Source organism: Gymnogyps californianus, chromosome 16, assembly GCF_018139145.2.
Source record: "Gymnogyps californianus isolate 813 chromosome 16, ASM1813914v2, whole genome shotgun sequence".
Taxonomy (NCBI): domain Eukaryota; kingdom Metazoa; phylum Chordata; class Aves; order Accipitriformes; family Cathartidae; genus Gymnogyps; species Gymnogyps californianus.
The window spans coordinates 9,624,098-9,647,088 of record NC_059486.1 but is presented as its reverse complement, the minus strand read 5'-3'; the positions used below and the strand labels follow the sequence as shown (position 1 = coordinate 9,647,088).

General features: G+C 42.1%; 2 protein-coding genes across 2 annotated transcripts in view; both read left to right on the top strand.

Moving 5' to 3' along the window:
* The window catches only part of EP400 (E1A binding protein p400), a 50,438-nt gene extending 39,590 nt beyond the window's left edge, over positions 1-10,848 (top strand). The window contains 14 exon segments of the mRNA XM_050906403.1: positions 447-503; positions 621-699; positions 1,287-1,487; positions 2,533-2,578; positions 2,670-2,779; positions 3,406-3,619; positions 4,128-4,279; positions 4,663-4,869; positions 5,186-5,198; positions 5,201-5,380; positions 6,012-6,139; positions 6,790-6,951; positions 7,703-7,784; positions 9,639-10,848. Of these exon segments, the coding sequence (XP_050762360.1) occupies positions 447-503; positions 621-699; positions 1,287-1,487; positions 2,533-2,578; positions 2,670-2,779; positions 3,406-3,619; positions 4,128-4,279; positions 4,663-4,869; positions 5,186-5,198; positions 5,201-5,380; positions 6,012-6,139; positions 6,790-6,951; positions 7,703-7,784; positions 9,639-9,904 (1,897 nt within the window). The 3' untranslated portion in view covers positions 9,905-10,848.
* A 1,556-nt stretch (positions 10,849-12,404) lies between these two features.
* On the top strand, positions 12,405-22,335 carry NOC4L (nucleolar complex associated 4 homolog). The gene is made up of 15 exons (XM_050906610.1): positions 12,405-12,500; positions 12,671-12,791; positions 12,926-13,032; positions 13,317-13,424; positions 13,846-13,995; positions 14,616-14,715; positions 15,018-15,052; positions 15,156-15,206; positions 15,750-15,861; positions 16,501-16,561; positions 17,099-17,209; positions 18,539-18,702; positions 19,489-19,571; positions 20,506-20,619; positions 20,945-22,335. Exons 1-15 carry the CDS (start codon positions 12,405-12,407, stop codon positions 21,053-21,055), a joined length of 1,524 nt encoding a protein of 507 aa, XP_050762567.1. The 3' UTR covers positions 21,056-22,335.
* Positions 22,336-22,991: the final 656 nt, after the last annotated feature.

The following is a 22,991-nucleotide window of genomic DNA, read 5'->3' as shown; positions in this document are numbered from 1 at the left end:
TGTTTTGTTTCTCTGTTCTTGATCTCTTTCCTTGCATCCTGGCCTTGTGTTATTGGAACACCTTCGTATTTCATGTGTTTGGGTTAGCTTTTACTCACTGCATGAATTTGTTTTGTGTGATTAAGAGCAGAAGAACACTCAGTTGTTTTTTTTTAATCTACTTTATAGATGACACTTCCCATTTGCTGAATTGTAAACATTTTGATGTCTATGCTATTTAGTAGTACATTGTTTTCTATGTATATTCTGCAGTAACTTTTTAGGTATTCATTTAATATTTACTCTGCATCTTTCTTAAAATGTCTGTCTGTATGCAGGCTCCAGTACTGGTGGGAATATCATGAAAACTTCGCAAAAACTGCAGTGTCATCTGCTAAAACATGTGAAATTAAATATTGTTTTTAAGTTTTTTCTGTCTCCAGTAATACAGTTTTGCTCAATTTCAGACTTGGCATGAATCCTTTCCAGAAGAATCCAAAGCATGCATCAGTGCTTGCAGAAAGGTGGGCAGTCTCTGTCTTCAAGGAGTTATGAATTGGATAAAAGTGCTTTTTTTCTTTTCTTTTTTAACTTTCAGTTATTTATTTTTAACGTGTGCTTTATCTTATCATTGTTTCTAGTGGAATCAGCTATGATAAGCCACTTCCTCCAATTCAAGTTGCATCCCTCCGAGCGGAACGTATTGCAAAAGAGAAAAAGGTATGGTCTCCATCTCAGCTACATATGACTGCAGTAATTAAAAAATTAGACAACAGAGGAAGTATGAGAAAAGCTGCCTTCTGGGAGAAGTTTGGCGGTACAGTAGATGTTATGAGCAGCTGCAAATTTTTCACGGGCTAGGGTTTAGATATCCAAGGTCCAAAGTGGGACCTTTCCTTGGGTCTGTATGTCACTCTCATTCTCGTTGTTTAGAGGCATCTTTTTGGAAAATATATTAAAAATATGTAAAAATCTTGTTTTATTTTTGACCATTCTGTCACCTCCTTTCTTATATTATTCAGAAAGAGATACTTGTCCTTGCTTGTTGATGGTAAATCGCTTGTTGTGCTATGCTCTAAGCCATATAACCATGAATATCGCTTGTAGTTTGAAACTAGTTAGGTCGTGTAACTTGGAGTTAGAGAGTTACAGTGAAGACAGATTTGTATGCTGTCTCTGCACACACATATATAATACATGCTTAGAATTAAAGGGGTTTTGTTTGTTGTTTTGTTTTTAAAAAAACACATCCTGATTGTTACATGCACTGTTTTGAAGACTATGAAGCTCACACTTTGATTTCCTAGGCTTTGGCTGAACAGCAGAGAGCACAGCAACAGACAGGTCCACAGCCCCAGCAGCAGCAAGCTGGCCAGCAGCAAGCTCAGCAACCAGCTGTACAGCAAGCACAAGCCCAACCTCAGCCGCAGGCTCAGGCACAGGTAGTTCAGCAGCCACAGGCAGTAGTGCAGACTGCAGTAACTACTGTGGCCAACACAGCAGTATTGGTAAGAAAGGGAGGGCTTGGTGCCTCTGATGTAGTAACTTCAGTTCTTCTGTGTGTACCATATTTGCGTGTTTTATTTTCTCTGGAAAGTGAGAATTTTAGGTCAGTATAGTGAGATAAAAGCAATTTCTTTCTTTCTTTTTTTTTCCTGAGTATGCTGGGTATCTTCGTTTTTTGCTCGTTTGTTAAGACTCTGTTCGTACCGTTATAGCAATAGGTCTTGGCATTCTGAGGTGGAAAAACACCATATCCTTTGGAAAGATTTTTTGCCTTTTTCAGTTTAGACTTTAATTTAATCAAGTCTGAGCAAATACATTTACACAGTCAGTGAACAGTGTTTATACAGAGAACTTGGAGAATAAAGAGAATGTAGATGCAAGAGCTACTCTGTTAAAGTAGCTTAAAACCCAAAGCTTTATTAACCTTTGCAAGGCAAGTGGAATGTTGCATCCTACAGGACCTACCATGGTTGTTCTGTTGCAAATCTGTGCAGAGTTTTCATGGCTTCCTTAAATCTAGAGTCTGTTTTAATGAATCTGATGACAGGTCTGAGGCTTTTGTTTTTAGAGCCAATCCAGTTTGCATACTAACGTGTGCAGGCAGTGGTGATTTTATTTTGCTTGTTGAAGGGCAAGAATAATACAGCTTTTACAGAAAGAGACAGAGGATGGGTTCTGACCCATAAGTATTGCTGTGTATCTACTGCTCAGTGATGTTCATGTGTGAGTGGTTGTCTGTGGCGTGTCAGGCTAAGATATTGCTCCCTTCTTCTGCTAACAAGGATGTCAAATGACCAGTATTTACCAAACATTTGACGGGTCTCCAATTGCTCGTTAATGTGGCAGAATCCCAATATATACATCAGTTGTTGTTGATATGTAGAATGAATGAACAACTGCAGAAGTATCTGGGCATTTTATTGCATTTTTCTTATTTTGTCACTTCTGGAATACAGCATTGTGTTAAACAGCATAGTAGAGTAAGAGCTATATTCAGTTTTCTTTTATTGTTTTTCTGAACTGTTACCTCAATTGTCTTCTAAATAGGCGGGCACAATCAAAACAGCAGTTACGGGGACAAGTATACAGACTGGTAAGAAGACTTTATAATTAGGCATTGGAGATGATAGGACATTCGGATTTTCATTTTTAGACTCTCACATTTAATCCTGGCTTGCTTTCAGCTACAGTGAGTGGAAATGTCATAGTGAATACCGTTGCTGGAGTCCCTGCTGCTACCTTTCAGCCCATCAATAAACGTCTGGCTTCACCTGTTATACCTGGAACGTTGACTGTGAGTAGATCGCATCACTAGTTGTGTCCCTGGACTGATCTTGGTTGAATGTTTTATCAGGGTATCTGTTTTCTTCTTTAGCTTTCCATGTTATTAGAAACTCTGCTTCTTGCAAATTCCATGTGCGTCATGTGATTCTGTATCAAACCCCTCTCCCTTAGCAAAATATCAGAACACATTGAAACAGTTTACCAGAAAAAAGTGCCTAATAGATACTACTGTTAAAAATAGTTCATAGACAGGTGCTGTCACAGGCAATGTATTATGTCATTATCATTTCCAGCCTGTAACTGTTTTGTGCTTTGTTAATTATGATCTTTATTATTATTTTAATGGTTTAAGACTGTGAAAGGTAAAGCAAAAAATTGAAAGGTAGTAAAATCAAATTTCTGTAATGTAGTTCAGGGTTTGGTGATCAGCCTGTTTGAAAAAGATTTAACCAGATGCTGATTATGAGACCTATCTGAACAGATAGATGTGTTACAAAGATTTGGACCATCTTTGCTTTTGCAATGTTTTTGCATTTTTGATGTTTGTTTCTAAAATTGTATAGTCCATTTCCAGAAGGCTCCATAGCTTTATATGAGGTGTGGAAACAGAGAAATAATGACTGTGTTCCTTTTCAGACTTCGGGAGGCACTGCAACTGCACAAGTGGTACATACCCAGCAGCGAACTGCGGCAGCGCCTGCTGCTTCCACAGAATTGGTGACTATAGCATCTACCCAGGGAGTTCGTGCAGTAACATCAGTGACAGCATCAGCAGTAGTAACTACAAACTTAACACCTGTGCAGACCCAGACAAGATCTTTGGTGACTCAAGTTACACCAGGTAATAATCGTGTGTTTAGGGATTTTTTTCTGAGGGTACATAAAGAGCCCCAGAATTTGTGTAGGTTGCTTGACCACCATAGCCCCACAATATTGAAAGTCTGGAATTGTTGGCAGCACAATTAAACAGTGCTATGGTTTTTAACTTGCTTTATTGTTCATGCTCAGATTACATTTTTCTCCAGTATTTCTGGATAAAGTGTTGCAGTAGAGAGCTGCTTGGCCCCTAGGCATTATAATTAAAAAAGATAATTAATAATCTAGCAGGAAAATATTAGAATGGACTGTCTTGACTAAAAAACATTGTGAAGGAGCATATATTTTATTATTTACTCTGCTTTTACATTATATTTATGCGAACGTGTTGTTATTTGTAGTAGGTCCACAAACTGTGCTGGAGCAGAAAAATATGCGTTTAACAGCTTGGCTTTTCAGGTGAAATCAATGAATTAAACTGAATGTTGAAAATCTTTCTTCAGAGCATTTTGGTTTTTCTTCATTCACAGCTACACCAACAGTCCAGCTGTCTGGCAAAACGATCACCCCTGCTCACTTCCAGCTTCTGAGGCAACAGCAGCAGCAGGCTGCTCAGGTGCAGGTCCCACAGATTCAGGCTCAGGCACAAGCCCAGTCTCCAGCTCAAATAAAAACTGTAGGGAAATTGTCGCAGGTGAGGAAATGCTTCTGAAGTAACATAGCATGTTACTCTCATTGTTATTGCAAGCATCATTAGCAGTGTGTGTTGTATCCTGTTTTCTTGGGCTAGAGTGAAATGCAGCTCTTTCTTAAATTTCATCCTACTAAAATTTCATGAATGCAGTGAGTCTGATAGCCATTTCAAACAGTACCACTATCGCAGTAGGTCAGGATGTGAAGCACTGTTACTTATTCACTGGCAACCCATTGCGTAAAGGAGTTGCATTCTTAGCTCTTTGATCTTAACTAAAGTCTGGCATAGAATGTTTCTCCCTTAAAACTCCAGATTCATCTCCATTTTTTTTTTCTGTAGTCATGTAAAAGATTGAAAATGATGGAAGTGTTTGTTTTTTGCAGGAGCAGCTGATCAAGTTGCAGAAGCAGAAACTGCAGCTTCCCCAGCAGCAGGCAGCGCAGCAGACACAGCAAGGGGCACAACAGCAAACAGCACAAGTACAAGTTCAACAGCAACAGCAAACTCAACAACTCACTGCTGTTACAGCACCTCGTCCTGGTGCAGTTCTCACAGGCACTACTGTGACAAACCTGCAAGTTGCTCGTCTTGTAAGTTGTCTTTGACTTTGCAAACGCAGTCTTAAACACCTTATTCTCTTTGCTGGTTTAAATGAACTGGATACTGGTCATTCACGCACACAAGTGCCCTTTGCATTACTTAGGCAGTACAAAAGATACCACTGTAACATAAATAGCTTTAAATTGCACTTACCCACTGATACCATCTCTGAATTGTATTACTGTAAAGGAGCTGTAATTAATGTAAATATTTAGAAACATTTACAACTATCACTTTATAATGACCTGTTGTATGCAGCAAATATTTTTTGTGCCAGTACAATAATCTTCATTCCTTACTGCTTAGACTCGTGTTCCTGCTTCCAGCTTCAAGCACAAGGACAGATCCAGGCCCAAACCCCGCAAGCAGCACAAGTTGCTTTGGCAAAGCCTCCGGTGGTGTCTGTTCCAGCTGCTGTTGTGTCATCTGCAGGAGTCACTACACTCCCCGTTACTGTTGCAGGCATTAGTGTTGCCATTGGGCAGCCACAGAAAGCAGCAGGTATGCCAACAGACTTACTAAAACGTAATAAAATTTTGAATCCCACTTTTTTAAAGGTAGGATGTTTCAAGTAATGTCTTCTGTGGGACACTCGCGCTTTTTAAAAACTAAAGTGATAGAGGTTGCATTCCTGTTTGTTTCAAAAACGAGGTAAGAGAATCGCACTTATTCCATTTGATCTGGAGGTTAGCATGATTCTTTAGCCAGATGTGGTTGGTTTTTTGTTTTTTGGTTTTTATTTAAATTGTGCATGAGAGTAGGCGAAAAGATACAGTTTAAAAAATAAAGGCATAGTAATTTCATCATTTTTTTAAAAATGCAAAATGGAAATAGGAAGACTTTTATTTCATAACAGTTGCCTGTAGTATGGACAGATTTTTTCCTGTAGGAAGATTATTGTTAAAACACAAAGTTAGCTTACTCGTGCCCTTAGATAACAGAATGTTTTTTTCTCCACTGTCAAAATCATATGTCTTATTCCCATTAAAATCAGTGGGTTATTAGTGCTCAAAGCTATGCAGATGTATAAGTCTATAAAAAGCACAGTCTGTGTTTGCAAGCTGTGATTACTGGGACAAAGCAACAAAATGAAGACTCTCACAGTTGTAATTATTTTTGTAATTTTCAGGAGGCCAGACGGTAGTTGCACAGCCACTGCATGTCCAGCAGCTTCTAAAACTCAAGCATCATCAAGCAGCACAGCAACAGAAAGCTATCCAGCCTCAGGTTGCACAGGGTCAAGCTACTGTGCAGCAAAAGGTACTTGTTGTTTGCTCTCCCATTGAGTTATGTAATGCTTCTGCAGTTGTAAAGCTTCAGCTCTGAATTACAAGGACACTCGTAGAGAGTCAGGCAGTATTTCTAGGGGTGAATCTTAAGTATATCTAGAGAGAACAGCTTCTCGTGTGCCTTGTCAGGTGCTTAATAATTTTTTCCATAAGGCGGCTGTTTGGTGTGATTTCTCATGCCCCAAACTGGGTTTTCTTTTTTAAGTAATGAAGATTAAGATTCTCGTTAGTCACTTCTAATATAACCAAATGTGGAAAATTCCCAGAGATTTTGACTGTTTACAATATAGTTTGTGCAAAATATACTTTTCCTGAAAGGTCATGTTCTTATGGGCTTTGCTGTCAATCAGCCACCAATGTGGTTTTTTGGAAGTGCATTATCGTATGAAGTGTGCATATGTGTGCATGTGTGTAAGAGAGAACCTTTTCAGTAAATACTTTAAGTGATTCAGAATATTTGTATAAGTGCATGACAGCTTTCGCCTAGTGCTCATTTTGCTGTTACTAATCCTGGGAGGATTTTGTTTCAATAATTAAATGTAATGAATCTTGTTAGCTACATACCTGTTCTTTAAAATACATATTTTGTAGTCATTCATGGCTTTTTTTTCTCTTCTGCAGATAAATGCTCAACAGGTTACGGTCCAAACCCAACAGCAGACTTCACAGCAACAAAAAGTAACTTATACTACACAGCCTGCCATTAAAACACAGTTCTTAACAACTCCAATTTCCCAAACCCAGAAACCAGGTGGAACCCAGCAAGTGCAGGCCCAGATTCAGGTACAGGTAACACAGATTTACACATTTTAAACTCTACTGTGACTGGAGAATTGTAAAGATAACAGGTGATGCAGCATTTTATCACCCACTCATATTAATTCTAGTCACACAATTGTTTAAATGGACTGTATAATAAAATTCATTGGTGCTGAATATGTGGCCTAATAGCAGGTCAGAGGAACTATCTGAACTGTAAGTTCACCTTTCCTCTTTGAAATGAATAAATTGAGTCACTCCTTTTTATTAAGCAAGGGATTCCATACTGTGTTTACTAAGGAAAATTCAGCCAGAGTTCTTCCTGTTTGCTGCTGCTGCCTCCCAGCCTAATCTCTGGCAGCCAAGAGTAGGTGGCAGTTCAGTTGTCTTTTCTTCATAACTGGATCAGTCTAACCAAGGAAAAAGAAGGGGGTTAGGAATTGGAAGCCTTACTCTTTCAGAAGTATATCTAAGATAATGTAGCCCATTAGAACTTCTGTGCTTCCTTCAATTTTATATATAGTTAGGAGGAAACAAGTATGTTGCAGTTAAAATTGAGAATAGGACTTTTCCTCTCCTGGCTAAGTTCTTCAATACACTGATCTAAAAAGTTTTACAGAAGTTCAGTATCACTGAGAATGCCAAGCCGCAGCTTACCATGAACGGGCCTTTGGAAAGGTTTTCACTTGGTAGCAGTTTGGATAGGTATGGTGTTTTGCTGCTATTAGCAATTTTTTATTTTGACCAAATATTTCTTTACTTCATGTCACTACAGGTCGCAAAACTTCCACAAGTGGTCCAGCAACAGGCTGCTGTTGCCAACATTCAACAGATGGTTTCAGTGTCCCAACAAGTAGGTTTTGTGCTTGTCGAATGTAGCACTAGAAACATGATCCTACTGAAAGCTCATTTATTTGGAATATGTGTATTTTTCACCTTATGTGTGGCATAGGCAGTATTTTTGAAGGATATAGCAAGTGCTCTTCTATAAAAACAAATCACGTGACTACCGAGTCAACTGCTGTATATTCTCTAGTCTAAAACTTTGGTAGATGGAGCAATGTTTGTTCATCACTGTAGATAAGCTGAAAAACAGGTTTTTAAAAACATTTTCTAGAGCTGAAAGAATTTTTAAAAATTAGTTTCTTGTGATGTATAGTCAAGATAGCAAATAATTGAACTAACGAGCTCCATCTGAGTTTGTTCTACAAGAATTAGGACTAATCGAGGGTTACAACTTGTTTTGTTCCAGTTCATAAAGCTGGGCCAAGTGCTTTGTAAAAGTCAGAATGGTGTGGTATCTGTTCTGAATGGGGTATGATAACAGACGGGACTAGGGCAAGAGAAGGTCAGACGGTTTGGTTTCCCCTCCCCTAACTACCAGGCAGTTTATTTAACATTGTTTAGAACAATGTCATTCAGGCCATTAGCAACAGGCATAACTTATGCAGTTGATTGGCAGGAATGATTTAACTTTGGACGGTGGATGAAGTTATTGCCTTTGGTGCACAAGAATCTGAGCCAATCGGCTCTTAATCTGTCACAGTTTATAGTGCAGTGTTTTAGTGCAGAATAAAATCTGTGACTGTTTATCTTAAAACGATGATAAAGTGGTGTAAGCTGACTGATAACCACCTCAGATGTGAATGCTTCAAGGGCAAGGTAGACAGCAGGGAGTAGAAACCTCATCAGTCAACACAAGCTGAGTTGTCCTCTGTAGTCAAGTAAGAGCTCCTAGATAATTTTTCAAGGACATTAAAAGCTAGATTTTAAAAAGTCATTGCTGTTAGCATAACTCTGGGACTGTTGAAGTCCATGGTAAAAAGACAAATAAACAGCTCCCCTCCCACACACGCCAGTGACATCAGTGGCAGTAGGACTAGGCCGTGCCAAGTATTTTTAAAACTGCTGTCTTGATGTGTATGTGGCATTCTTTTTACCTGCATTTTTAGAGCTTCCCAGTGGATTCCTCTTGGATCGGTCAAGAGTTAACTTTCCCCTGGAGAAGCCCTTGCAGCTTCATTTGGCTTCTGCCTCTGACAAAAGCAGCTGAAGCTGCTCAGTTTTCATTACCTTGTCCTCTGAACAAGGAGATGTTGAATTTTTTTCTCCCTTGCTCTGGGTAGAACTATGAAAATTAGATTTCTGGATGGAGTTCAAACTATTCTACCCTAAATTGGCAATAGTGAGTGGCAGCTGTAGTCTGAAAGGGTAATGTCAGAGACTGGTAGGAAGCCTCAGTGGCTGTATTTATCGTCACAATATGGATGCAGAGTCGGCGTTTTAACCTCTGATCCTCCTCCTCTTATCCCTCTGTTCTTTTCCCTGTTTCTTCACTTCTGCTTCTGCAGTACAGGAATTTTCCTGTTTATCCAGTGGGGTTTCCATACCTTCCATCTATTTTCTGTAAAGGATCTGGGGGAATGTCCTTTGATTTGCACTGCAGAGATCTGAGTTACAAGCATCTTGGCTCTTAGTTCTGATTTATAAGGCTCTAGAAGATGTGACAGAATGGTGTTTCTCAGTGAAACCACAGAGCCTGCGTTCCCAGAATCCTTCCCAGCCTTCCTACTTTGTCCAAGATGCTTGTCAGTCAAGAGATGCCTATATAAGTAAGATGCCTTCTGTAGAACGGAAATGTAATGAATGCTCAGTTTAATGCCAAACTACTCTTTTGTAATTGCCTTGTCATCCTCATGTCTAGGTACAAGCTCAGCCCCAAACTGTGACACTTTCTCAGACGACAGCAGGTCAACAGCAGGTTCAGGTGATTCCTGCAACAACTGCTACTGCTCAGGTCGTCCAGCAGAAACTGATACAACAGCAAGTCGTGACAACAGCATCTCCCCAGATTCAGGCTCCAGGTGTACAGAATCCAGCCCAGACACCAGCAACATCTGAAGCCCAGAATCAGCAAGCAAAAGTACAAATGAGGACGCCTACTGTCAGATTAAAGGCACCTACTAAACCAAGTTGAACTAATGATCAAAATGCAATAACAGGGAAACACAGCATTTCTTGTTTGCTAAGCCAAGTGAGAAGCTACTCCAAACACCCAATTGAAGACAGACGACCTCTTTTTTTTTTTAGCAGAAGGTTTTTTGCTGGTGAACATTTAAACATGGAAACTCTTGTATAACTTCAGTGTATTAGCAACCGTTTAGCACTCAAAATCTGTGCAAGATGCATTCTGCCAGTGTTCTCTGTGCTCATTCAAACCAGATAAAGCAAACATTACTTACGTTCAAATTCTGCCCAGCTTCACAAAAGCAAAATGGTAATATGCCATAAATGTCAGTAAAATTAATCTATGTTAGCATACTACAAACTGCCTGTGGGAATATGCAGTTCTTTGCTATAGTTCGGATGTGCGCTCAATATCCACGGTGAAGCCATTCAGAGAACCAAGTGTGGCTAATATAGCAAAGTATTTTCCATCTGTATAAAAGCTGCGTGTTGTTCTCGCTTGAGGTAAATACCTCTGGAAGATCTAACGTATTTGAAGTGCTCCCTGCAAAGTTCAGCCAATAAATGTGAAAACCTGTAAGTATATGTAATTAAAAAGGAAAAAAAGTTTCATTCTCCATTTTTGTAAGTCTTTTAAAATGTTTGTTAGTAGTTTTGTGTACAGTTTACTGAATCACCCAACCTGTGCGCTCATTCTCATATTTCACTTTAAGATAATGGATATTTTAGGCATGAACTGAGTAAATACTGTGTTGATAGTAGATGTGTATTAAAGTGTAGCCCATTTTTTTTGTAAAAGAATTGTTCGGTGGATACAGCTAAACAAATGATCCATGGCTGTTTCTCGTGGGACTTCCGTCAAGGAAAATCTCCAACTGATAAAATTTAATCTCTCAGTTTCATTCTGCTCTTGCAACATGTTTAAATGTTCAGTACTTTCTACTCAGCTTTCAGCTCGGGGGGGTGGGGGGGTGGGGGGTGGGGGAAGGGGAGAATAGTGAAATTAAATCTAAGACTTAATTCTTCAACTGTGTAAAGAATAAGATCTAACTTTTGTACTATTCTTTTACTAAAGCTAATGATGAATGTATCTTCAGGTGGGTATTTTGGATGTGAATAGAGCGTGGCCTCTTCCTCCAAATCAGTTTGCCTTATTGCTATGAAGAAAAAAAAAAAAACCCAAGCAAAAAGCTGCATAGAACTGTGGGGGTTTTCTTTACTTTTCTTGCATAAAATGAAAAACAGACTCTGTCTGCAAACAGCACTGAGTGAGGAATCAAAAGCTCTTGGTGGCTTGAATGGATTTATTTTACTTTGGCCATAAAACTGCACGATGTGTAAAATTCAGACAAAATTGTAACATTCCTTTTCTGAGATGGTTTTAAAATTATTTTTCCATTCTGTGATCTTTTTACTCTCTTAGGAGGGGAGCCTGTTTAAAGGCAAGGAAGTGTATCTTTTGTTCTTACCTCTGTATGTACACACCTATTGGTACCTAGCAATCCAAATGGCTTAAACAAGAAAGAATACCCAGTCAGCTCCTCTGTTTTAAGTAGGATAGGTACAGCCCATTCTGTTAAGATCACGAATGTGAACACTGGGTCAGGCAGCGTTCCTGATTTATTTTTTTTATTTTATACCTCTTTTCTCCTGCGTCCTCTTTTTCTTGGACCCTCAGGTCTGCAAATACGGGGGCATTGTTGGGTTTTTTTAAGGTGTTTGTGCATGCAGTAGTATTCCCCTGACCCTGCTGAACCACTGGTTTGTGCCATTACCTAAACTTCATTACTAGCCGCGAAGCTGGTATTGTTGGCAGGGGAATGGCTTAAAATGCAAAGGAAATGCAACGGTAATGGATAACTGACACTGTGTACAGGATAGTGTTGCTCATCCAAAAATATTGCTTAGTTAGCCCCAGTTTTACTTTTAAATGTTTAGCTCTTATTATGTGCATGAAAGTCGTTGGGGGGGGGGGGGGGGAACTTCCAGCAGTGGGAAAGCTGTTGACTGCATCATTGTGCTGGTCTGATTTGGTGTCTAAAGAGGCAATTGTTTCTTGTTTAGGTCAGTTAATTAAGATAAAAATCACCTTTTTCCTTCTCCTTTTTTTCCTTTTGATGTGTCTTTCTCCCGGGAGTGTGTTAGGAAGTCACCCTGTAAATAACTGATGAACATAAGCATTTGTACTTGATCCAGTAGGATTATAAGGAATAGTGATGTATCCTACCTGAAGGTGTAATAAAGTGTACATTTTTATAACACCGCCTTGTCCTGGCTTCTGTAATGCGCGGGGGGGGTGGGGGGGTGGCGCTGCCGGCCGGGGCCCGCGGCGGGGCTGGCCGCCCCACGGAGCGGGGGGCTCGGGCAGGTTCCCTCAGACACGCGGGTTTCGGGGGGCCGCAGCCGCGGGCGGCCGGCACCGGCCAGGACCCGAGCCCCGGCCCCGCCTGCGGGCGGAGCGGCCGCCGGCTCCGCCCCCTCCTCCCGCCGCGCGCGCTTCCGCCGGCAGCATGGCGCGGGCCGCCGCGCTCGCCTCCTGCCTGGAAGCCGTGCTGGGGAGCCGCAGCAATGCCAACCGCGTCTTCGAGATCCTGGAGCTGCTGGCGGTGTGGGCCGGAGCGGGAGCGGGGCCGGGGCCGGGGCTGGGGCTGGGGCGGGGCCGGGCGGCATGCGGGGCGGCGCTGGGGGCTGAGGGCCGCGGCTCGCAGCGAGCCGGGGAGCGGGGCCGCGCCGGGCCGCCCTGCCTCCTTCTCCTCAGAGATGCGCTCTTCCCCAGGGCCAGGAGGAGGAGGACGTCCTCTGCGCCGCCAGGACCTGCAGCCGGCTCTTCGGGGCGCTGCTGGAGCGGAGGGAGCTGTTCGTGGGCCGGCTGCCCGCCGAGGAGGCCTCTCTCGCCGGTGAGTCGAGAGCTGGGGAGGCTCCTGCGGCGGTGTCCCGGGAGAGGCAGGGCCCTGAGCCTGGGTCGTGTCTGCCTTGGGGCTCGTCCCGGCCGGTCTGAGCTTTCCAGACTTGTCTGTGTTTCACCCTTCAGATAACTACAGCGCTGAGGACAAATACAAGATATGGATGAGGCACCGCTACAATGACTGCGTGGATTCCTTGGCAGAGCTGATGGGACACAATGCCTTCCAGGTCAAGGTAGGTCCTGAGCCATCTGCTGAGCCACGAGTTCATGCGGGGGTCCCTTGCGATGCAGAAGCAATTATCATTCTAATATTTCAGTGTGGGAGGGCAGGCAGTGCTGTAAGACATTGCTGCTGCTCTGGCTCACCTCTGCTCACCAGCCTGCCAGTAGCGGGCATGCAGCTTTCTCAGTGAAGAACATCTTAGTTCATTCTTCCTCCTTTAGAAGTTGCCCCTTTGGGTCTGACCCCTGGTGTCCTTGTTGAGGTGGGGTTTTTTGTGTTGTTGTTTTTTAAAAGGAATTGTCACTCTGCACCCTCATGAAGTTTGTTGAGTTGGAGGCACAATATCCATTGATCAAAGTAGAGTGGAAGGGGAGTTTAACTTTTCCTCGTGAACTTCTTAAGGTAAGCTGCAGAACTGAAAAGTTCCTCCTGTCAGTTACCGATGGCACACACGACCTCATGTGCTCACCTTCTCCAGGACTAAAATGTCAAGCTAGGAGGTTTTCAGTGCGAAGGGAGGGTGGTGGTCTAGAGGGAGCACCGAGACCTAGGGCTTCTGTCCCTGGTGAGGTGACACCTGCAGGTCTGGGAGCAGCTGCCTTGTACAGGTTCAAGCTGGATTCCTGGGTGCTTATGAGGTACCAGTTCTGGGGTGGTTTTTTGGAGTCCCTGGCCTCACTTGCAAGGATTGGGAGTGCTGCACACAGCCATGCTAGCTGCCTTTCAGAAAGACAGGAGGGTGCCCTCAGCCATCACAGCTTGCTGTCTGCTCCTGTACTGTAAGAGACTGACTTGTTGCTTTCCTTTACAAACCTTTTGTTAGGTAGTTGTTGATGGCTTACTTCCCTTAAATGAGGATGCTTCACTCCTGATCTCTCGCTTTCAAGAATATATGGAGTATGATGACATTCGGTACTTTGTCATAAAGGCGGTCACTGAGAGTATTGGACAAGTCATGCAGAAGACAAAAGAGGTAACAAATTGTTACTGTTGTGGTGGATCTGGATAAACTGCTCTGAAGTGTGCATCTTGTGCGTGAAGCAGGGAGGGACTGGTGGTATATGGAAAGACTTTGGAAGCAAGAGAAACGAGTGTGCTCACTTGAAGTCATTGATTTTTTTTTTTCTTTTTTTTTTTTCTTGCTCACAATGTATGCCAATTATACTAGGACTGTCTTCAGTCTGAAATTGGAAGTAGTTCAAGGCACACATACTGTTGTTCTTGCAAAACCTGGTCTGGGCTCTAGCTTCTGTTTTACCCAGATCTCTGCAGCTTGGGTGGAACACACAGAACTTTTAATTCTGTTCTCTCTCTGGTGCAGAAGAAGAGTCTGTTTTCTTTAATTGGATCCACCAGTTTGGTTAAACCAGAATTAGTTTAGAGATAGGTTTTGTGTGAGGCAAACAAATAATGCTCCAGGACGAGGCAGCAATAGAGAATATACCAGTACGTAGTTCAGCCACCAGCCTTTTTCCTTTCCTTTTTCTTACCTAAATATATTCAGTGCTTGGGAAATAGGGCAATATTGAAGTCCAGCATCTTACCATCTGTTGCGGAACTTGCCTTGTGTTTGATTATATGCTTTTCTCTCAGAGGCCGCTGCCGTTTTACCAACAGAACGTATTTTCCCTCATTTCGCCCATTAACATGCCGAACAAAGAGTGTGACATGGTCAAATTTATGGTGAAGCAAGGTTAGTAGTGATGATGATGAACTGTGTATGAAAAAGAAAATCAGGTTTAAGATTTTTATTGTGTAAAGACTCTATTATTGTTTGCTAATGAAAAACGTCTGCTTCTGTGGTCACAGTGATTATAAACAGTATTACAAAATCCACATTCCTCAGTCTACAGTGGGGTCTGTCATGGCCTTGTGTCAAGACAAGGACTGCAGCCTGAATTCTTAGGGTATCAAAGAACTAAGTAAAAAAGGGTCATCTTAATTTTTTTTAAACATTCATTTCAAGTTCAACATCTGTTTTCCCTTTCTTCTTAGATAACTGGGAGGAATTGAAAGTGTCAAAGCTGCAGGTAACTGTTCATTTGGTGCTTCAGAGTTGAAATTTTATCTACTTAAAACAGAGCTTTATCTACACCAGTGTGTTTAACTCACTGCTTGCAATTCTGTTTTAAGGCACACAAGCAGGCGTTTGAAAAAATGTGGCTCAGTTTTTTGAAGCACAAGGTGAGTGTTACTTCTGCCACTGATCTGCATTGCTTTCTAATTGCTAATCATTAGAGGCTGTGGCTGTCCTTGCATGGAGCTCCTGGTCAGACCCCACTATGCTTTCAGTGTCAGATGAGAACAGCCCAGTCACCATTTCTGCTGGATTGTTCTGCCAAGAAATGTGACCTCATGTACAGTCTGCTGCTTCTCCTTACTCTCAGCCTTTTTTTCCTGGCTTAAACAAGTCTGCCTGTAAGGAATGATCTACAGTGTAACAACCTCTGTGCACAAGTTGAAGGTTCCCAAGCCTTTTTGCTGGTGACTTTCCCCTCTGAGCTGTGATGGCACTTTTAGTTGTGAGCACCTGCTTCTTTGAATGAACTTAATTGTCAAGTGTCACTTGTAAACTCTCCCATTTGCGAACTGTTGCCGCAAGCCGTTCTGTATTGTCCTGGTGCATTCCCTTTTGTTTGTGCGTTGCCTTTTTGAGCCATGGGTTGCCGTTGCTCTCTCAGTTCTCCCTGCAATGATTGTTTCACTGTATTGTTTTGTCCTTCACAGCTACCCACTGGCCTTTACAAAAAAGTTCTTGTCATTCTACATGACTCCATCCTGCCTTACATGAACGAGCCCACTCTCATGATAGACTTCTTGACAGTGGCCTATGGCATAGGTGAGTGAAAACAGGCTTTTTGTCCTTTGTGAGGCTCTGCAGCGTGGGATGTATGGACTTGGAAGGGCTGCTGGATGCAACACCATGGCCTGGGTGATGAAATAGATGTACTTTTGGCTGGAATGAAGCTAAGGAACTAGTGTGAACTCTGTTGTCCCTGGAAGTGAGATGTTTTTACCTGTGTTTGTCAATGTTGTTGCTCCCTGTATGTAAGGAAGATCATATTTAAGGCTTTGGGAAGAGTAGAATACTGGAGTGATTTCTTTTAAACATAGAGTTCAGCCAGCAATGCTGATACCTGGCCTGCATCCGGACACAGGATGCGCAGATTCCTAGAGAAATGTCCTTTCTGAGGAGACCTTTGCTTCTGCAGTGTGGCTTTCTTGGGGGATTAGAGCAGTGTGTTTGTGTCTCTCAGTCCTTCAGAGCCTATTCTAAACTACAGCTTAATCTTTCTAAGTACTGTATGAGCTTCTGGATGGTTTTAGATGAAATTGTGTTACCTTACAGCTGTCATGCTGGCTCTAATTCCAGGTACTCTTTAGTTTTGTGTTCCTTGTGGGAAGGTTTTATAATAGAAACGAGTTGAAGCTGGTATTTATTTTCTTATTGTGTTGATACCTGCCTGCTTTCTTACAGGTGGAGCAATCAGTCTTCTAGCCTTAAATGGATTATTTATTCTGATTCATCAGCATAATCTGTAAGTCAAAAGAGCATCTTGTTTAAAGGAACATGGGTTTTTGCATTTATATCTTTATAGAAAGGAACTGAAATCTACACATCTTCAGGCTTTAAAATTCCCCCATGAGAAAGCCAGCTCTGCACAAGAGGCTCAGCTGTTTGGATGCTGAGCTCTTTTGATAGTCTGACCTTTTTTTCAGCTGAGCCTAAATATCCTCTTCTCCAGACTGTGGTTGCTCAGCGCTTGAAAATCGATTTCCATTGATCTGATTACATAGTGAAGCCATAGTCTTTGGTGTGCCTTTCACTGGATCCTGTACCATTTGCAGTCAATGGACATAGCTTCACATCCTGAAAATGGCTGGGCACTGCAAGAGTCATAAATTTACCTTACAGCTTGTTTTCAAGTGGTGGCTGTGGAGAGAAGCCTAAGAAAGCTAAACAGAGCACAGCAGTGGTCTGGGGTAGTCTATAATGAAAGCACAGAAACATTTAGACACAGTGTAGTCCCATTGTACATCGCTAATGGATGTTGTCTTTTTCCTTTTTTTAACAGGGAATATCCTGACTTTTACAAAAAGCTGTACAGTCTTCTAGACCCTTCTATATATCACGTGAAGTACCGAGCCCGCTTTTTCCATTTGGCTGATCTGTTTTTGTCTTCATCGTAAGTAGCATCTTTATTATGTACATTCACGTGTTTTTCTCCTGCTTTTCTGTTGGCCAGAGACTGTTCTTCAACAGTCCCCGTGTGTCTGGATATAATGTATTCAGTGTACCTACTGGATTAGAATCATTTTTACTGAGAAAACTGAATCCAAGAGTGTTATTGTAATGCTGTGTAATTTTTCATGTGCTGTTTTTGAAGATTTGCCACAAAGCCAGCTAGTTTCAGAAAGTAAAAATGCAGTTAGTTATCTGAGTTTGAGCTGCAAGTGATTATGGGTGTGTTTTGATCTGTATTCCACTTTGGCTGAAAGTGATGGTTTTTCTGTCTGTCTTTATGAATATGGAAAAGTAACATTTGCAGGCTTTTTATAGATCATAAAGCTGTTGATAAATTGATGACCTTTTGCAGACATATAACACTGAAGTATAAAGTGTTTGACAGTCTGTCTTGATGCTGTCAATTCATTGTACACAGGGAAGAAACTAGATAAGCAGCTGGTCATATAGTTGCCATAATATATTATAAAATAAACCAAGAGTAACGCTTTACAGTTTGGCACTAGGCACTTAATATCAAACCCCTTGTATTCATAGTGTACTTTGGAGAGAGTAACAAGATGTGACAGATGATGTCCTGTGGGGTGGCTTTGCTGAGCCTTGCAGGTGTAGCGAGCCCTAGGGCTGAAGGCTGGGTGGCTGAAAATTGTCATCTTTCATCCCGGCTCTTCTGACCTGAAGAAAGTGCCTAGATGAGCTGATTGCTGTTAGAAATTTGCATTTTTACCATAAAAAAAAAAAAAAAAAAAAAGAACTGTCCTGCACATTTACATTACAGCAGCTTCATGTTCCCATTAACAGCTGCGGTGCTTGCTTTAGTCCTGGAAGCATTACGTAAATTTAACACCATGGCCTGCGTATTAATTAAACCCACAAAACAACATTAGAAGAATATAATTAAGGTTGCCTGACCAAGCACTCAGAAGTTTATAAGAGAACTGAATAAAGACTGCCTTGTGAATGACCATGCACAAGGGCTGTGCTTGGCGAGTGCCTGGAGTAGTGCCATGCATCTGTATTGAATCACAGAGTGATTTGAGATTATTCATGCATTGAATGAAAATGGCCCCAAATTTGTTCCAGAGAGCACACAAGACCCTATATTACTGCTTGAAACCAGGATTCTTATAGCTCCTCTTTAGTCCATAGCCCAAAAACATCTGAAGAGCCCCACTGATCTTTAACCTGACACGCTGTTTGGATTGGTGAGGCTCCTGGCTCACTTGCTAGGACTTTTACATGCTGGTTTCTTCTGTTTCCTTTCCAACAGTCACTTGCCAGCGTACCTGGTGGCAGCATTTATCAAGCGCCTCTCCCGGCTGGCCCTGACTGCTCCTCCCGAGGCTCTACTCATGGTCATTCCCTTCATCTGTAACCTTTTTCGGAGGCACCCCGCATGCAAAGTGCTAGTACACAGACCTAATGGGCCAGAAGGTAAGAGGGAAGGTGGCCGGGGAGTTTTGTGTTACTCCTTGAGACAACATAAAGAGCAGGATTCCTGTGAAGGAGGAGGGGAGATCCCAGCCCCAGTTCTGAGGTTTAGAAGGATCCCTCTGTCCCTTGAGTTTGTGGAAAGCCAGCAGGCTGCTCCTGCAAGTTCTCTGACTGTGAAGACCTGCCTGCATTGCTCCTCTGTGACCTTGGGCCTCACAGTTGGCTCCCCTGCCTCTGTGATTCCCTGAGTGAAGGTTGCTTTGAGCCTGGCACACTGACCCAGGCTAATTCCAAGTGCTAAAGGACTGGGGGAGCTGTACCAGACACTGAGCTTGGCTTGTTCACCTCAAGACTATAAAGAAAAGAGAAAAGAAACCAAATGCAGAAACCAGAGACCTCCTCAGTTTCTGTCCGTAGTGTTTTTGTGTAGGTGGCCCCACTAGAGCCTCAGCAGTCTCCTGAGTTTTTACTTCATCTCTCTGTGATTTAACTGACCAGCGTTGAACATCAGTAGTGACCGTTCCAAGTTGCCTGAGATGCCCTTTGCATCAGACTATTCCAGTTCTTTGTGCCCTACTTCCTGTGCTCTTTGAAAAGTAACATGATTCTGTAGTGCTGCCAGCAGTGACTCTTGGGTCGTGCTGGGATGCGTCAGCTTGTTCCTGGACCCTAAATGTCTTGGGAAGGAGCAACTCTGGCTGCAGCACTGCTCTGGGGTCTCTGTCTTCCCTTTGGGGTTATGTACGTCACACAGGAGATATTAGCTCTGTATCTCTATTTCCTTAGATATGTCAGAAGATCCATATATTATGGAGGAGGAGGAGCCATCTGAAAGCAGGGCTTTGGAGAGCTCTCTCTGGGAGATTCAGGTATGTCAGCTAAAAAGGAACATCTGGTCTGATATGGGTTTCTTCCACCATTGCCACCTCCTTGACACATGTTGGCAGTGGGCAGTCCCACTTACAAGAACCTGCTGACATATGTCTTGCAAATGAGATGAGTTTCTGGCTGATCTTTTACTCTTCATCCTTTTCTATCCTAGCATAAGAGGCAAAGGATTCCATACACTGGAGAAATCGTACATGCTAATTAGTAGGTGACTTGTGAGCCACATCTGACCGTGCAGCTGAAAAGTGTGCTGTTAACAGCTGAAACAGACTAAATAGCTGCAAATGTATGAGGCTTTTTATTTGCTTTGGAGGGGAGAGAGGAACTTGCTGAGCACTGATGGAAATTAATTGGGTACAGCTAGGTCGTCCTGTAGAAATGGGTTTAAAAGTGCTAGTGAAGATTGTAACATTCACGTTTCACCTGGATCATTTGTAGGATGGTGTATGAAGGTTGAAAGTGGTTGAACTACTCCTGATGGTTCTAAAACCTTAATGCCAGGATTATCACTTTCCATTTAAATGCTACAAGGGTTTTGTGTAAGGGGCTGAAGCAGCAAAAAGAATGTTGCTCGGGAGCAGGAAGCCCAGAGAGCAGGAGCTTGGATGCGGTGTCAGGGCTATGGGAGGTAGCAGAATTGGGTTATGCATTGTAGGTATGGCCTGTAGAGGAGTCCGTCTGTCTTGAGTTGGATGTGAACCAAGTGAGAAGGGCCTTTGACATGTTTGAAAGATGGCTGAAATCAGGATTTCTTGAAGCTCTGCAGTAGCACAGTACAGCAAACTTGCCTCTGCCAGAATGTGATGTTCACTGAAGATCTGACCAACAAAAGGGCAGATACCTGTGTAGGAATCCAGATGGATGTGTGTTACCCTGTACTTATTAGACCATCTCCTATTTGTCTTGCTTTTGCAGTCTCTACAAAACCATTATCACCCAGATGTGGCCAAGGCAGCTGCTATCCTGAACCAGTCGCTGTCTGAAATAGAGGATGACATATCAGGGCTCCTGGAGCTCTCAGCTTATGAGGTAGCGTTGCTGTGCCTTTGTGAATGATTGGAACCAGAGGAAAGGAGACTGGTTCCTGGATGCAACAGCAGTGTCCCGTTCATCAGCCTTGCTGCTGGGGAGGGAGCTAGACTGACTTTTGGTTACCCAGAGCCAGGGAAAAAACAGGAGAATGTCCGTTAAATAATGGAGCCTGAGGCAGCAGTGGTGACAGGGCTGACTTTTAAAGAAAAGGTTTATTTGCTGGATCTTTTAAGAGGTTAGAGTGAGCAGTGCTATCAGCCAGGGTGAAGAGCTTGTACTGAGTTTTGCCAATATCTTCTTTTTTTTTTTTTTTCCTTTGTAGCTTTTTGATAAAGAAGTAAAGAAAAATGCTATTGATGTGCCCTGGAGTTTGAGCAAGTACGAGGTTTGTTTGGGAAGAAAAATGATATTTTTGCAGAGCACTTCACTTTAGATTGATGTGATCTATTATAAACACATCTGCACAACTGACTGATCTTAGGGACATGCACACAGTTCACATGTTGTGCTCGGCAGTTCTGCCTTGGAAGTATCTCCATGTGATGAGAGCTGGACTGCTTGAGAAAGGTGCAGCCTTCAGCGACCTTTGCCACTACCCATGGATGGACTTTCCTTTGTTTCTCACGCTTGCGTACTGCCACCTGATATTTGGGAGGGATTTTTCCTCAGAGCAAGGTTTTCTGGACTTGTTCGTTGCTGGGATTCCAGCCGATTTCTCCAAAGCTGCTGGTGCTGGCTGTGATCAGTGACTGCATTGACAGACCATCTTGCTGCCGTTCGATGGGACTGAGGGGAATTGCGGTCTCTGACTACTGCTCTTGTTTTTCAGGTGTGTTACTTTTATACTAGAGCTGACAACCTGTTTGTAGCAAGTGACTTCAATACATAGCTGTAAACACCTGATGATATTCTAATTATATTTTTTTTATATACACTTTTAAACTCATGTCTTCAGAGGGATGTTTAGCTTCCTATGTACTCATCTTAACACTCCCACGTTCAAGGCACTGAAAGCTCTGGTTTGTCAAAAACAACTCATAGATGATGCTCAGTAATTCCATCTATGAAGTGTTGCTGATGTTCTTCATGTACATTCATCTCATGCTGTAAGGTTGCTTAATTCAAAATGCTTACGAGCTTTGGAAATGAGCATAATCCTGGTGACTGCTGTAGCTAGGGAGGCCAACTGATGTGCAGCGGGAGGTGTGTCTAATCCTTGATTTTTTGCTTCAGAATGATAAGCAGCGTGACGTAGTTTTGCTTGCAGCCTGCAAGTGTTGTAGGAGCTCTGGCCAGTGTGTATCCAGGTGCTAATGAAGTTTTAGCTAGTTACTAATACTAGGTGGTTTTGTTAATTTGGATTTTTCATACAGTTCCAGAAGTCATGCAGAAATTCCTTCTGATAGGGGTGCTTTTTTTTTCTCAAGGTTTTGAGTTTGAGATAAACTTGACATTTTTTTCGTATTCATTTTCAACAACTTAATGTTATCTCGTTAGACTGTAACTCTGCTTGCATATTTTGAAATCATATTTTGTGGAGGAGAAAAATACAGTCAAGAAAGTGGAGGCCAAGAAATCTAATTTCTGGCAGACGAGTCTGTTTAAGTCAAGGAAAACTGCAGCTGTCTTGGAGACGCTAAGCGTTATGTTTTCTTCATCCAGTTTTCTTCATGCTTTCCAAACAACGGACATGTCCTCAGAGTACAGAGCTCTACCTCTCTCTCTCTTTTTTTTTTTTTTTTTTTTTTGATGCTTTTGAATTCAGGTCAGTTGTTTTTCAGGATTCAATTTTTTTTTTTTCTTTTTTTTTTTTTAAAAAAGAAATCTCACTCTTTGTCATTCTCTGGTGAAAAAGCAATCCTGTCTCCTCCCTGGCCAGCCTGCTTTTCTTTTTTCTTTGACTTCTGGTATCTGTGGTAGGAAGGCAGAATGACTGAGATGATAACTTACAACTTGAGAGACCTCAGTTCAGGTTCACCCAAGCCTTGTATTTCAGCTCTCAAATGTATCTCCCTATGTCATATGTATGTTGTATGTATGTGTTTGGTAAACATTTTGAAGTGCTCTGATGCTGTAGTAATGAGGACCGCATAGCTACCTTTGAAAGAAGTCTGTAAGTGTATCATCTTTCAGATGAAATGAATGAATATATTGAATATTGAAATGAATGAATATATATATTGAATACCTTTCTCTGCATCTTTTTGTTTTACTCAGGTTGGCCCGGTTACATCTGTCTGAAATTACTGATGGGCAATGTCATTCATACCTTTCATAATATTGACACTCCAGGAGCGTTAGGATTCTTTTTTTAATGTACAAATACTAAACCATTTGGGCGTGGGGCAAGTCAAGGTCTCGTGGTGTTG